The 15,327-nt window shown below is 41.9% G+C and overlaps 1 protein-coding gene across 1 annotated transcript in view; it reads right to left on the bottom strand.

The window, feature by feature from the left end:
- Window positions 1–14,680, bottom strand: part of b4galt5 (UDP-Gal:betaGlcNAc beta 1,4- galactosyltransferase, polypeptide 5) — a 34,930-nt gene extending 20,250 nt beyond the window's left edge. Inside the window, exon 1 of the mRNA XM_084367955.1 lies at window positions 13,825–14,680. Within this exon, the coding sequence (XP_084224081.1) occupies window positions 13,825–13,933 (109 nt within the window). The 5' untranslated portion in view covers window positions 13,934–14,680. The remainder of the gene's footprint in view (window positions 1–13,824) is intronic.
- Between the last annotated feature and the right edge of the window lie 647 nt (window positions 14,681–15,327).

The raw sequence follows: 15,327 nt of genomic DNA, 5'->3' as shown, positions 1-15,327 counted from the left end.
ATGAAGGGAGAGAACTGGGAAGTGAAAGACAGATAGATTGTGTGTACTGGAGCCGGACCGATACTTGAATTTTTGGGGCGATACCGATAATAGGGAGCAAAGATTCTAATATATCAACCAATTTACACATATTTTCTGAAATGATCAAAAACAAACATATGTAACAAGGCAGGATATTTTGCAGTTTACTGTCTAAAATGACCACAGACACAGTAATCATAAAGGTGTAATATGTAAGAATATGTAACAGCTGACTGCTGCTAACTGTAGCTGCTGTTAGCTGTGCAGCTAGTGCTCCAGACTGGGAGTTCAGAGCACCAGAGGAGTTGTTGACAGAACCTTTTTTGGACTGGGTCAGGCCAGGGCTAGCTAGCTAAAATGTTCACTTCATTAGATATCTCCGCAACAAAATACACGTCATTATCTCAAAATGTATTATGTTATTATATCTTCATATTCTGTTGATAACTTTAGTTATTTTTGGATGTTTTCAACTAAATTTTTTACATATTGCACCTTTAATTCTGAATTTAATAATTATAAATTATCCCAAACATCTTTGTCTGCTTATAATCTCTACTAAAAAGAAAACCGTGTAAAATTTTGGATGTGTAGTAGCACAAGAGAAGAAACTTTATTTTCCTTGTACATGCTTACGCTCCCTTTCTCTTGTGTTTTTCTCTATTCTGCAGCTGCCTGTATACCTATCTAGTCAGATTAGAAAATGTACAGTATGAATGTGGAAATATACAAGGGTTCTCTTAATCTCTACCCATTAACGGCAATACAAATGCCAGTTTATCCTAGGTCACAAGTTCATACACAGTAAAGGGGAAATGGGCGCTATTCAAGTGTCGTAAGCAATATGAGGAAGGTAGCATGAGTTGAGGAACGACAGATTTACTACAGTGAGAAGTTGCAGGTAGAGTTCCTGTATTTGGCAACAAGTTTAAAAGAAATGAGCTGATGGATATCAGTGTGATTCGCAAAACAGAACACCATAAACTGAGGTGCTAATTTGGGTGTTATCAGGGTGTCTTCGGCAACGAGAGCGCAGCGTCCACGGATGATGAGTGGATGATGAGGATCGAGGTTTTGGATTCTATCCAGCATGTTGGGTGGTTTTCCAGTGGCTCTTGAATGTTGTACTAAGTATGCCTCCATGTGTTGATAACCCTCCCTAATCTTCCCCTCCCTGTCCACTGCTGCTCTCCCTGCCCATTGGATTGCATTTTTCCTGTGAACTGTAACTGCAGGTTGAATCTGCCTTTAACTCAACTCCTGCCAAATGCAACTACACTGCAGGTCATTAAATCAACTCAAGATCCATTTCAGTCCTCCTACCTCCACGTGCCCTCTCCCGTCTTACCACAACTCTTCAGTCTGTCTCTTGCCTAAGAACTCTTACGCTAACCCAGTCCATCTTTTTCACAATCTCTGATTTCAAAAATGTGGTTATTACTTAATAAATACACCTCGTGCATGCGTAATCCTGTTGAATCCAGTTAACTCCCGTATACGGTCTGTCCCAATACCAGGACTTACAGTAAGTGAGACAGTAATGCCGGTGAGCAGTAATTCATTCCAAAAGTACCCCCGCCGCTTCCCTCTGCCAGCCCACTTCCGTCTGCTTTTATATTTGGCGGCTGTCCAGAACATTCTTGTGTTATTGCAGTGGCTCGGTGTACAGGGTGTACAGAGGAAAAAGAAAGACAGGTACACACATGTACACACCAATACCTGAAATGACCCCCTACTTGTCACACACACGCACGGACACACAAACACCATACTGTCTCTGCCTATTTTCTCCTTTTCACTCCATTCTCCACATTCCCCTCCCAGCAGAAAGATGAGGTCTCTTCACAGCTGGAGGTTACTCCTGTTGACTGAACAAATGGGCCAGAGCAGGCAGCTAGAATACCACGCTGCCACAGTAGCTACATACACTTGAGCAAGATGGGGGGAAAAAAAGCCACACATGCCCTTCCCTATGGATTTCCACATTTAATTCTCTGCAACGAACTATTTGGCTTCTATTATTCCACTAATGCAGAAATTACACGGGGCATTGTGGTTTGTGTACACGCCCAAAATCACTGGTAACCACTAGGTAAACAGGCTAATCACACCAACGCTAAATTAAATTGTTATTCTACTTAACTTGGAAAAAGATAAGAGCATGGTTATTAGTAGAGAGGAAAGTGTTAATGTGCCATTACTGCATTTATAAAATGTATCTTGATGTACTCATTGGAAAACATTAAGACATTGTGCAGGCTTGGTAGCTGCAGTTAATATTTCATGAGAAAGGCCGGGTTTGTTGCTTTAATGCACTGAGGGTTATATAAACAACTCAAAGCGGTGCTAAATTGATTAATGAATTTCAGATTTCAGCTACAAACCAATTAATTTCTGCCAACAAGAATCCAGGTCATGACATCGATTCTGTTGATACTACATCGCAAAAACGTGTTTTACAGGAGAGCCTGAGAAATTAAGCGAGCTGTGCAGACAAGAAAGGAGGTGAAGGTAGTCAGATTTCAAACATGGACCAGTTGATGCAGTTGAGGAACAGTGTAGAAGAGTTTACTCTAAGCAGGCAGAGAGAAGGCTTTTTACACAATTTTGCAAGGACAACTCTACCTGAAGATCCAATAAATGGTGTCCGCACTGGCCACCTATTCATTTTACTGCTAATCTTTGTGGCCACACCAAAGCATAACAAAGGCATCTGGTAATTAGCATTCAGTGAATTTGTGCCATTATCACACAGGGCATGTAAATCAGCTCTGGCCACCGCTGTGCTTTGTTAATCAACTAAGCTGCCCTCCTGAGGTTTTATTAGAGGAGCCTCCTAATGAAGCTCCTGCGTAGGTTCTCTGCTGATTGTTTGCATTTGCTGCCAAGGCCAACCTGAGGTGTTGATCTGGATACCTGGAAATGAGGCAGGCGGATGTAAGAAAAAGCAGAAACATAATCTTTATATGTATAGCACCTTTCAAATATTTTCAAAGTGCTTTACAATAGCAAAAATAAAAAAAGAACCCAATAAAATTACAATAAATAAAAGCACTGACATAAAGGGAAGAATAATAAAAAGGGGACACGATAAGACACAACACAATAAAATAATTCATCCAATCATGGTTGTGTTCAGACTAATAATTTGCCGGGGTCCAGAGCTCTGAATCCTCCCACTCCAATGAGTTCCGATGGAAACTGAGTGCACAGTCTGATATCAAACTGACAACAGCAGTGCAAGAAATGATGCAACCTCCTTGATATTTTAATATGACCACATAATGGGCGTAGTAGGAATTCCTTGAGAGGGTCATCTAAAAGACACTGCACAAAAAAAAGATCCTGTCTAAACTTTCGCTGTACAAAGTGCAACTTCACCTGGCACCACACTAATTTGGCCAGTCTATTAAGTGCAAGCTCACAGTGTAGGTGTCGCTTGTAGAGTATGGTTAATATATGCTGCTTAACTCGCAAGCATCAAGACAAAGGCTTGCTGTGCCTCCTGCCTCAGAGGACTGTAAACTACTGTGTAATTTCTTGACTTCTGGGAAGCTTTCAACCATGACTTGAAGCAACAAAGTGGAACTTCCTGGAGAAAGATACTCATTCCCAGATTGTCAAACACTGATGCTTTGGATTGGCAGCTAGGGACGCCAACCCAAAGAGCCAGTATTTGAGAGGTTGGATTGAACTGAGGACTCAACAGTCAACTATCTTTCTCTAGGAAGATGCATTTTGTTTCCTTGATGGTTTGTATTTCATTATCATGCCAGTGCCTGTAGCAACACATTTTATTCTGAACACCACCCAAAGATTTTGAATATATCTATTGGTAAAGAGATAATATTCAATTACTGGTGAGAAAAAAAGTAATCGTCATTATAAATATCTAGCAAGACGATCTGTCATGAAGATTCAAATTATAACTAGTTTACAGTTTGTTTTATGTGACTCAGAGAAATTTTCTAAGAACCATCATTTTCAGGTACTCAATAAATTATTCCTAGGTTTCTAGAAATGCTTATAGCAATCATGTTCCAGAGCCAAACAGCTGGAAAGGCTCAATAACCACTGTCCAACAGGCTAATACCCGTCTAACATATATTTCAGTCTTTGCCCACCGGGTTCAAATACACAGTTTAACCGTCTTTTTTTTTTTTTTTTTAAAGTTTGTGTTAAAGCAATACTGAGATATACGTGTATTGAAAATCTTGGCCGATACAGTTTCCTTTCTGATGCAATTCTGATGTAAACGATGGGGGACAAACTCCAAACTTTTATAAAGTTCCACTCTTTTTAGTAGGAAACTCTCCCTTTGTCTTACCATACCTCCTCCTTGATTTTTAATATAGTGTGAGGCGCTGGGAAGCAGTGATATTTCAATTACTGTAGCAAAGTGATTAATTTAGCAGGGATTAGAAGGATAATCTATTTTATTTCCCACCCCTTGGGAATACAATACCTGGCTGTGGGCACTACTCATGGGTCTACTGTTGTGCTACTAAGACATTTTATATAGAGTATTTAAAAAGTGGTTCAAATATATTGTGTATTTTAATGTAAATAATTAAAAACATATCAAGTATGGGGAAAACACCGGTGTCTGTGCTTTCATTAAAACACTTATTATGGGAAAACAGGTGTAGTCATCCCAAACATGATCCCTACCATCAGCACCGCTCCACTCGTCATCAAATTGCATCAACATTTGTGTTTGGATTATACCCTCTCACCCTTATCACAAGTCACAGTTTGACTGCCCTCAAATGCATGACCAAAGTAACCACGGTAACAGTCTCAATAACAAAAGGAGGCCCAGACCAGGTCAACAAAGGCTGGGATTCTCCTCAGGACGATTGGGTTACATAAATGATTAGTGCCTCAACACGAGACCTTCAGTCTGCCTCTAAAAGGACTCACGACTCTCCATCTAAACATAGGTACACCCCCACCCTCCACCTATACTGCACCCAGCTCCACCATCTGTCTATGGACAAGTATCCAGACTACAGGGGTTGAACATGAGTCATCTTACAGACAACAGTATAATACAGTGGACTAGAGTTACTTTGTGTGTATAGGGATGACCTCTGGTTGCTATGTTGTTCTACTGGCAGGCCAACGTACGTCACTTGCAGTTATCTATACCAGGAAAAGGAATTTAGCTTGAGGAAAGTTGTGGTTATAAGTTCCATTCAAGCACAAGTTTGATAAAACAAACAGATGTATTCTGTTATACTTTATTATCATATATTGCTAAATGTTTCCTTGGAAAATGCAATAAGGAATGGCTTCTTTTCTGTGCTTATGATTAATTAAACTGAGAAGCGTTAGAGTAGTATGCCTGGATTATACCTAATTTTTAGATATATCATAACATTTAGAAGATTTAAAGAGCATTTTCCATGGTTAATATAACAACAAAAGGACAATATTTCGAAACACCTTCAATGATGTGAAGACTCTATGACCAGATGCACCTAAATTACTGTGTACACAAGTTCTTGAATTTTCCATCGAAGTGTGGCAATCTCATTGAACAGGACAGTATGCACTGTGTGTACATAGAACAACAAAGCTGGACGAAACCTGTTAAACAGACCCTGCCCTCTTTAGAATAAAGGAAAGCTTATTCTCACACAAGATTATAGTTTCTCTTTGACTTGGTTCAACTATTTGTGAATGTGATTACCTGTCCTATAAACCAAAGAGGCAATGTTCTGCAACATGCAGCAAATCCATTGATTTTGAAGACGAGACTCATGTTTGCTGGTTTACACCCAAATAAATATTACAATCTGTTTGGAACTCATCTACGGTTCATCTGTGTATAGCATGTTATCACAGTCTTGATCAGACAAGTCTCTTATTTCCTGCTATTGGCTATGATACAGTTATCAATATCGACTAATAGAAAAGCGCTTGTTCAACCAAAACAAAACCTAAAACGCAAATACAGTAGAATTCAATTGTGTATATACAGTAAGCAAATGTACACAATTTGATAACCATCAGTTTTCACTCACTATTCACTTTATTCCTAGCCTGCCTCATACCTTGTGCAAATTATGTCACTTAACCAGAACCAGCATGTTCCAACGCTCTTCCAACAACTCTTTCTTCGAGCGATTGGTACAGAATATTATTCATATAGAATATCATTCATTCATGAAGATCAAGGTTAGCAACTTCATCGAGTGAATACTAACACCAACATTTTTATTATTATTTAGCATTATTTAATGCTTCTAAAGCCATGAAAGTGTTGTCGTGCATCAGTTAAATTATACTTTTTTGCTTACGCCATTTCCATAAGGCAACGGAAATATCTGCCATAATAGTTGCCCCAGTAACGTTCCCAAAGGAAATTCCTTGATACCCTAAAACTGGTATATCCCTGCAACCCTTGCCAGCAGAATTCCTGATAAAAGATATTTGCGCCAAGATTTCCTTTTTAATTGCGTCATTCACTGTTCACAGTCCGATCAGCAACTTGAGATAAGAGAATGGACTTGAGACAACATTTCCACTTACCTCTATTAAGAGGTAACGAAATTTTGAAAAAGCTAATATAAAGTTAAATCGTTGTCCATCAATAGACGTTGGGTGATAGGATTGCATTTAAGCCAATGCGTTCCACCTATTTGCATGCCATCAAAACCTGCTCGAACGATTGATTGATCATTACTACTCTGAATACAAAATGAGAACAAATGGGAACCAGAATGCTTCCAATTCTTAAATTTTGTCCCGTTCCTGCAGATTCTGCATTCTGCATGCAGATGTCTGTTTATAGAGGTTAAAACTGAATTGTCATGAACTTTGTAAGCTCTCCAAGTGTGCAGATAAAAGCAAGGACTATAGCGTTTCTCATCAACTACAATCAATCACAGCTAAAAAGACTGAGACTGTACAGTGCCACAGTCAAAATAGTTACGTAAGCTTTGTCCTTTCCAGGGTGGTGCCTTCACGTATTGTAGTAAACCATATTTGAAGTGTGCAGTGGTTGTGTGTGTGTGTGTGTGTGTGTGTGTGTGTGTGCGCGCGTGTGTGCGTGTGCGATAGTGGGTAGGGTGTCACACGGTCAATGAAAGGCTTTAAGAGGATTGCTCATGCCTCTGACTGACTCACAAGGTGCAATGAACTCCCACTCTATTGATGTTTAACTAAATTCCTTTGTTAATAGAGTATTTAGAGTCACATGTCCTTTGGACTGTACAGGGACGTAACAGACTACCACTAGAGGCAGCTTTACAAGTGCAAAAGGTCTAGGAAGCAGAAAACACAATTCTGCCATGTTTATCTAAGTTATGGGGCAAGTGTTGTTTTGACCCGTCACTGGTAGAGTACAAGAAAAACTTGGCATTATCTAAAGGCATTTATATTGATTGTAACGACTTTTACTGAAGGGTCCCTTTGAAAGTGCACAGTTGTCCCAGACAAAGAGAGAGTCCATGGCTCTGTCCCAAATGACTGTAATGACTGTATCCTTGGGGATTAGTTGTCACCCCAATCATCATGGGAATAAGAATGGCATGTTTCTGTGGTTGCCGTGACAATAAAAAGGAGTCAGTCCTGGTTGGGAACAAGCCCTCAGGGAACCATGGCAACTGCAGGGAAAATGTCAAACGCCAGACCTTAAGTGCTCCAGCCGGAGGTATTTGATTGAACTGCTGTGCTACCAGCAATCCGTGCTTTCCTTTCATTCTGATTTTATAGCTTTCCGTTTATGTTAAAGTTTTTAATAGCTGAAGAACTTTACAGAGTTAAATAGAGAAAGTGCATAATTTATCACTATCAACTTGTTTATTCACAATGGAATCTATCTGAGGCAGCTTGGCACCAAGTGAATATTTCACCCCGGCTATCCCTAGCCTCTGGAAATTAGTCTTAAGAGGCTGGCTGGGCTGAGATAAATGGATGGATCAATTAGGCAGCAGAAGGAGGTTGCGAGGTGGGGTGGGGGTAGCATTACAGTGAGTCTTGAGGTCGAGAGATGGATGGCTTTGAGAGTGCCAAAGAAGCTGTACTGCATTAATACAAGTGAGGCATCAGCACAGAAGCAGCATGACTGCGAAGCACACATGGCCACAGACACACGCCTGTACATTCCACATACACATCCATAGTAGTACACACTCACACAGCACTGCTTTGCACAAAGACACGCACAATTTTTACCACAGCCAGTGGGTTTGTGTCTGAATCTGGCCATTTCTGAACACTATGGTTACCACCAACAATGCTATAAATTTTAATGCCTATAAACTTGTGAAGAAGACCAACTTCACAAGACTTTGGAGAGGCAGTTAAACTACAGCAAATGGTGATTTGGTGTTTAAGTCCTACTAGTGGTGTAAATAATATAGATCAAGGAAAGTGCAGATTTAGCTAATCCTTGTAGCATGATGAACAAATGTGCTATGTGCAGGAAGTTAAACTCCATGTCCTCCATCTCACTAAAGTTAATGGTTTACTCCGATAACCCAACCGAGTAATCAGCTATCATCTAAACAATGCTGTCACAAACACATTGCAATCTAGCTAAAATTTAGCTTCATGTAAACTTTTTCATTTCCTCCTAATGCAAAGCACCAAACTGCATGGCACCAAGATAATCTATCTGATCTTCACAAGTGCCAGTTTTTACTCAAATCAGAATTCAAATGTTCCTGGGGAAAGGCAGTCACGCACTGTCAAGTTGGAAAGTCTACTCTGCAGGAAGTGGCTGTACAAACAAGCGGACATACATGTACGTGAATGGACAATCGTATTTGTGCACACACACACACACACACACACACACACACACACACACACAGCCAGGTGGGTGTGACCAGAGGAAATGTAAAAACTGCTCTGGGAAAACAGCTTTCACCGAACACTGTGGAGAGACCAGTAGCAGCGAGGGGGGGGGAGTATAGTGCCATTAGTACGGAGAGTGCACAGAGTGATAGCACAGAAGTGGCCTATGATATCTCAGCCATGAAAGTGATGACAGTGCACAAGGTGAACACAAATCAAAAACATGGTCCTTCTGCTAGTCTCACAAATAAATCCCTGAAGTTAGGGGAGGAAGAATGACAGTATTCATTCAATAACATTAAATTTGCATATAATATATATATTCTTATAGGATACCTTATGACATAATGATATAATGATATTTTGACTATGACAATGACCGTATATATTGGTTATGTATTGTAAGAATATCAACTACAACCCCAATAACCCTCTGGTGCCAAGAAAACGTACTCTTTCACCCAAAAATCAGCAGCCATATACTGCATTAAGAAGAGTTTTGTGGACCGCTGTGAGGAACGAGTGTGTACCAAAATACACAATCAGACCCACGCACACACGACACCATGAATGGACATGACGTCATTTAATGTCAACTAGCCGTATACTGTCAAATGGCTAAAGTGTCAGAAAGCAGAACCGGGTCAAAACTAAAATGTCTTTAGGAAAGGAAGGATAAACCTCTGCCTCATTTCCTCAAGCGAGTGCATCGCTTTGTTGGGGCCAGGGTTGATAGAGCATAGCAAGAAATTGTATCAGAACAAACTGTGATATGAATTACTTTTCCCACAACACTTGAGCTGACTAGTACGAAGCATATTTCAGCATTTTAAGCAAAACACATTTAGTCTGGATGTAGTAGATAATTGTAGTTATAGCAAGCTGTTAAAGCTGAGAGGGATGGCTTATGCATCACTTTGGTAACCCATCATATTCATTGTTCAAGTTTCTATTTGGTTATGTTGGTTTTAACAACACACACACACAACACATTTTACTGACAGAAGACACACTGAGCTGATCTATATTTATGATGGCAGGCATATTCTCATAAGCCTGAAAATAAGGGCCAGAGAAAATTGCACTGGGCAGCAGAGGGTATGTTTATGATTGGTAATTCTCAGTATATTATATGCTGATAAAGCAGACCTACTTGAAGGCATGACACCTGCAGACCTGCAATTATTTCCTGGCTGTAAGTGCAGGAAGTGTGTTTATCTGCTTTGGCTATCATTTGCTTAGGAGATATGTATTTAAAAGGCAGGCTCGCGCCATCAGAGCAGTTCTTGGGAAAGTATGACAGCTAGATGAGGCATGTGTTTGTGTCATCAACTGAAGAGGTTGCTTCAAAGCTGAATGCATTATCACTTAGCACGTAAGAACAGTGTAGCCTCAAGAGCTGTGGGCAAATTTTGTTGTAACTTGTTGAGTCAAGGTGGTAGCCTTTTCCTTACTTCACTTTTACATTGCACAATTATTCTAACATTCCTTTTGGTTGTTCTCTTCATTCCTCCAACTATGTGTCTGTGTTGCTGTGATGCAACCTGAAAGACAGAGGTAGAGGAGTACAGGCTGTCAGCGGGCCACACCTAGAGATAAATCTGGTATGCGATAAAATATATCCAGTAATACAGCCAGATATGCACAAGCCTGCACTCACAAACACACAGTCGTTCAGATGGGAGCATGAGCCGGGTCTCCGAAGACAAAGGGAAGCACCTGTCTTCCTTGCTCTCCCAGGATGTGGAGGTGTGCGAGTGTGTGCATCTGTGTTCGAAACCTATAAATAGAGCCTGTGTCTTCCCCTAGCTTTCGCTCCAGTGGGATCCTCTCATGTTTTAATTAAATAAACTGCTGCAATCAGGCCCAGCTGTGCCCTGCATTCCCAGCCCGCATCAGTCAGCAGCCATGCTCGGGGGCAACACCGAGGCTGGGGTGTCAGTGCATATGAGTACATGGAGACAGAGAAAACGAGAGAGAGACCGAGGAAGACGGGATGGGAGAGAGAGAGAGAAATGGACTAAGCTGTGAAATTGGGGCATTCAGCACTGAAGCCACCTGGGTATCATAGGAAGCCCTGCTCAGGTGTTCTGGATGGGTTCCCCGATGTGCAAACCAGCAGAAGGAAAGCAGCTCGGCTCATCTCTTTCATCCTCTCCATGTCCCCTCCTCCTCTGCCTCTTGCCAATTTCAATCCATCTTTTCCTTCTTTTTCCTCAGAATTATTCTGCTAATTCTTTGTGGAGTCCCCTCCTATATGATCCCTTTACGCGATCTGTTCACCCTTAAAGTGTGGCTGCCATTATACAATGATACAGTGAACACAACTGTGGCCAGGACTCCCCTTCTAATGCTACAGCGGACGCCAGATGGGAGGATTCTGTTGTTCACTCAATAAACTCGCATTGTATGCTTAAAGATAATCATGGCAAAAGGAAAAACTAGAGTGATGATTCATATAAACTCCTTATGGGGGAATGTAGTAGTAGGGAAATGATGTGAACTGGCATCTCTGAAGCCCACTCTGACAACCAGATCTGTCTTCACCTGCTCTTACAGGCATAGGGCAGATTTTCAGACATGCAGTTGGGTAGTTAAAGTTACTGACTGGAAGTAATATTGATGTATGGGAAATAGCTCAGGCTACGGCGTGGAAGATGTCCCGGCGAGGCTCCAGTTTGTCAGATCAAAATAAACAGTAGCTGACAAATAGAGTCACACCAACGCATCCGCAGCAGAACACAGCATCTGATTTATCCCTCAAACTTCTCTGCATCATCAAAGTATTTCCTCTGTTGAATAGATCTGTGATACCGACAGGTGTGAGAGGAGACTCTACACTAAAGATGATGTATTCTGTTGGGGACAGTTAAATCAAATGCTAATGCTGTGTTGTGGTTTAAAATCTTTTTTTGCCAACTGGCTGCATTTGCTGCTGTTTATTTCCATCCGACAAGCTGCATCTCTGACCACAAGATCTAAAAAAAACCTCAGCTAATGACCATGCATCAATATCACTACCACTGAGTAAATCATACATCCCTGTGTCAAAAAAACATTTGGAACTATTCCTTTAAAGATCTCCCCAACCCCCACCTGATTTGCCTGCTGCTACAGCTCCACCGGGCACCCAGAGTGTAAAAGACTAAACTGCAGCTTTTAGTAACAGCAGCAGAAGCTGCCTAGCTGCTGGTTACCATCTATAATTAATGGACTGGTGCTGCTGGTCCTTGTTCTGTTTCAGAACGAACCCCCAGTAAACCATTTGGCCATTACAGACCTACAACAGTCAAAGCCTCGGGAGGATGGATATGGCCAAGCACAGCTCTCAGTCAGTTACCAAACAGCATCAATACTTGAGTTGGGGAAAATAGTGAACAAGTGAATGATGGATTATTTTTATCCTGCTGGTTGCTCAATGATTTAGTTGTTTATAAGTTCCACATTTAGAGGAATCATTGCTCTCTGTTATTGGGATTTACACCGGCTATTCCTGTCAGTAATGTGTCCTCCATATGAGAATTGATTCAATTATTGATTAAGTTGTCCACAGCAGGTAAAAAGCGTGAATGGATCAATACCCATTTTGATGAGTAAGAAGGACCAGCTCTCCGTTTGATGTGTTAGAAAGGCTGCACTTGTATGACATGAAGGCTTATTCACTCATTCCACTCCGGCGAAGACAGGCTCGTATTTTTGGCAGTGAAAAGCCCTTAGCTTTGAGTGTATATCATAAAGTCTAAAATGTTTTTGGACTCTTTTACCGTAAACCGCAGCATTGGTCTGTTGTTGTATTTTGGCTCGAAAATGGTGATTCAGGCCTCTGGGGGCTGGATTGTTTTTAAATGGAGCAGATACTGTATTACAATGTTTCCAGGAAGCCCAACATCACCACTCACGCCCGTTCAGCGACGCACAACAGGATATCCAGCCGATGGTGGCCATGACAGTAAATAGGGAAAATTCCAAGTAGTTCTAAATACGCCTTGTGATTCCTCAAATAGTAACCTCGCTGGAAATTTAAGAAGAAAGGCCACCATTTCAATACTGCTCGTTTGCACGCTCAGTGGAAAGTTAAAACAGATCTGATTGGCACAGAGTCAAGTGTGAGAAGCCCTACGAGTTATGCACCAAGATAAACTCTGCCTGTTTAGCCGCAATAAAGACTGATCTTTGGAAACTCCATGGGTGATCATCATGACCAAAATAGCAAGCATGCTTTGCTCTGTGTTTCCAGGCTGATAAGATACGCGCGCCGTCGCCCGAGCTGCAAGGCCTTTCAAGAAAGGATGGGTGAGACCACGGATAGTGAGGAAGAGAAGCAAAGAGTGACAGGAAGAAAAGGGGAGAGAAAAGGGAGGGGATGATGAGACACATAAATTAATTAATGATAGGACGGATTCAGGACATGTGATATCACACAACTGCATGTGACTTACTGGCAGCTAATGATGTCAGGAGCTGGCAGTGATCTCTGTGCTCAGGTAAACTTCACAAATGTCATTTACGCCTTTGAATCCATGACTCACAAGCTGACCTTTGTCCCACCAAAGATTTAAAAGTCAGACAGGATGAGAATCACGAGCTGCACATGGGCCATCCTTCCCTATTCTATGGATGCCACTAATGAAGCCAAAATCAATGCCAAAATATCATATTTGGCCCATGGCGCCAGCCACTGTAAGCATCATAATCATAGCTGTTAGGCCTACTAACACCAGCATGATTACAGTAGCCATGATGCTCATCAGCAGCACTGTTATTATCATGGCCAGGTACATGGATATTAAAGGATTGAGTTCCTGCATCCAGCTGAGTCTCATCATCGATTGGGAGTGATCATGGCTCAGCGGAGGCGCATGGCCCCTTCGCCAGTCTACACTCCCAAAGACAAGCCGAGCTGTCACACATGACCTAACAGCCCACACAAAACAACCTCACCTCATTCAAATGTGTGACTATTTTCAATAATATCATCGGCTTGGTTGCACTTACCGATTCCGGGGGCGGAGTAGATGAAATACAATGCGGAGGTGGACAGTGAAAAGAGGAATATAAGCCCAAGGAATGACCTTCTCCGGAACCGCAAATGTGTCGGCATCATACAGGCAGCAAAAGCACACACGGGCACGTTTACGTATGTACAACGACGATAGACCAGGTCCCGATGCGTCCAGATGCCAGAGCTGGCGGTCCGCGGACAGGCTGGGGTTCAGTGAGCCGAGTAGGTTGGCCGGGTCTGCGGCAGCGGCGAGGAGCTAGGCGACGAGGAAGTCAGCGTATTTCCGCGGCAGGTCTGGCACAGGAGAGGTCCTCCAGTATTCAATCAAGACATTCAAATCTCCATTCCTGAGAGGACGGTTTCGGCTGTAGCTGAGAGTGTGTCCGAGGTCGAAACGGCCGACAACGATAGCGCAGTTTAACCTGGCCTGCCTTTTCTTTTTTTTTCTTCCTTTTTTCAGCGAGAGACCATCATTTGGCTCTCACGCTACGTCGCTGATGGTGTTTGGCCGCTCCTGCGCTTCGCCTGCCTGCCTACTAGCCCTATGAATGGGGCAGCCCCTCCGCAAAATGAGCAATACCTACAGTGGGCGTTAACGGCACCCGACAAACAAGAGCGCGCTCACAACGTTCAGCGACGTAACCTGGCGACCGACAGACTGGCAGCGACGCAGCCACCTCAACCGTCGAGCGACGTCTTCACACCGTTATGGCATATGGCATGATCATAAGCTAGCTATTTAACGTTAGCTCAGCACGGCTCGCATTACAGCGGGTTTCACTTCTGACCAGTCAAGGCACCACCTCCCGTATCTGCACTTTTACTCTCCAGCAGATTGTAGCCTGCACATTGGACCTATTTTTCCTTAATTAGCTTAATATCTAACTAATAAGAGCCTGAATCCAAGCTCCAATAGGTTATAATGTTCTTTTTATTTGTCTGGTTAGAATTTCTTTATTCTTCTATAAATTAAAAACAGTTAGGCCTACAAGAAAAAAAGGAATAAACACATCTTTCATTTTTATTGGCTTTAAATGGGATTTATTGCAGGGATGCTGTATTTGACTGTATTCATTTTATTGTGTGTTTTTACACATCACCCATCTATAAATCCTGCAAGCTAGGCTACTATACACAGCCACACACCTCTTGTATATAAAGTAATCTAGTACTTTACATTTAGCAGACACTTTTGTCCAAAGCAACTTATGGTAATTCATACACTGATGGCAGTGGCTGCCATGCAAGGTGCCAACCAGCACATCAGGAGCAGTTTTGAGGCTCAGTATCTTGCCCAAGGACACTTTGACATGCAGACCAGGGGAATTGAACCAGCAACTTCCCAATGACAAGACACTGGCTCTACCCCTGAGCCACTTTACCCATCCAGCATTTATTCCTTTGCATTACGCTACTCAAAATTAGTTAGGGATATTTGGATAGTTTAGTGTTTCACTTGTTTTTTTATTCTGCGACATGTCTGTCTCTATTTTGTG

Source organism: Pagrus pagrus, assembly GCF_965226575.1.
Source record: "Pagrus pagrus genome assembly, chromosome: 11".
Taxonomy (NCBI): Eukaryota; Metazoa; Chordata; class Actinopteri; order Spariformes; family Sparidae; genus Pagrus; species Pagrus pagrus.
The sequence above is the reverse complement of the archived record's forward strand: the minus strand, read 5'-3'. Positions and strand labels throughout refer to the sequence as shown.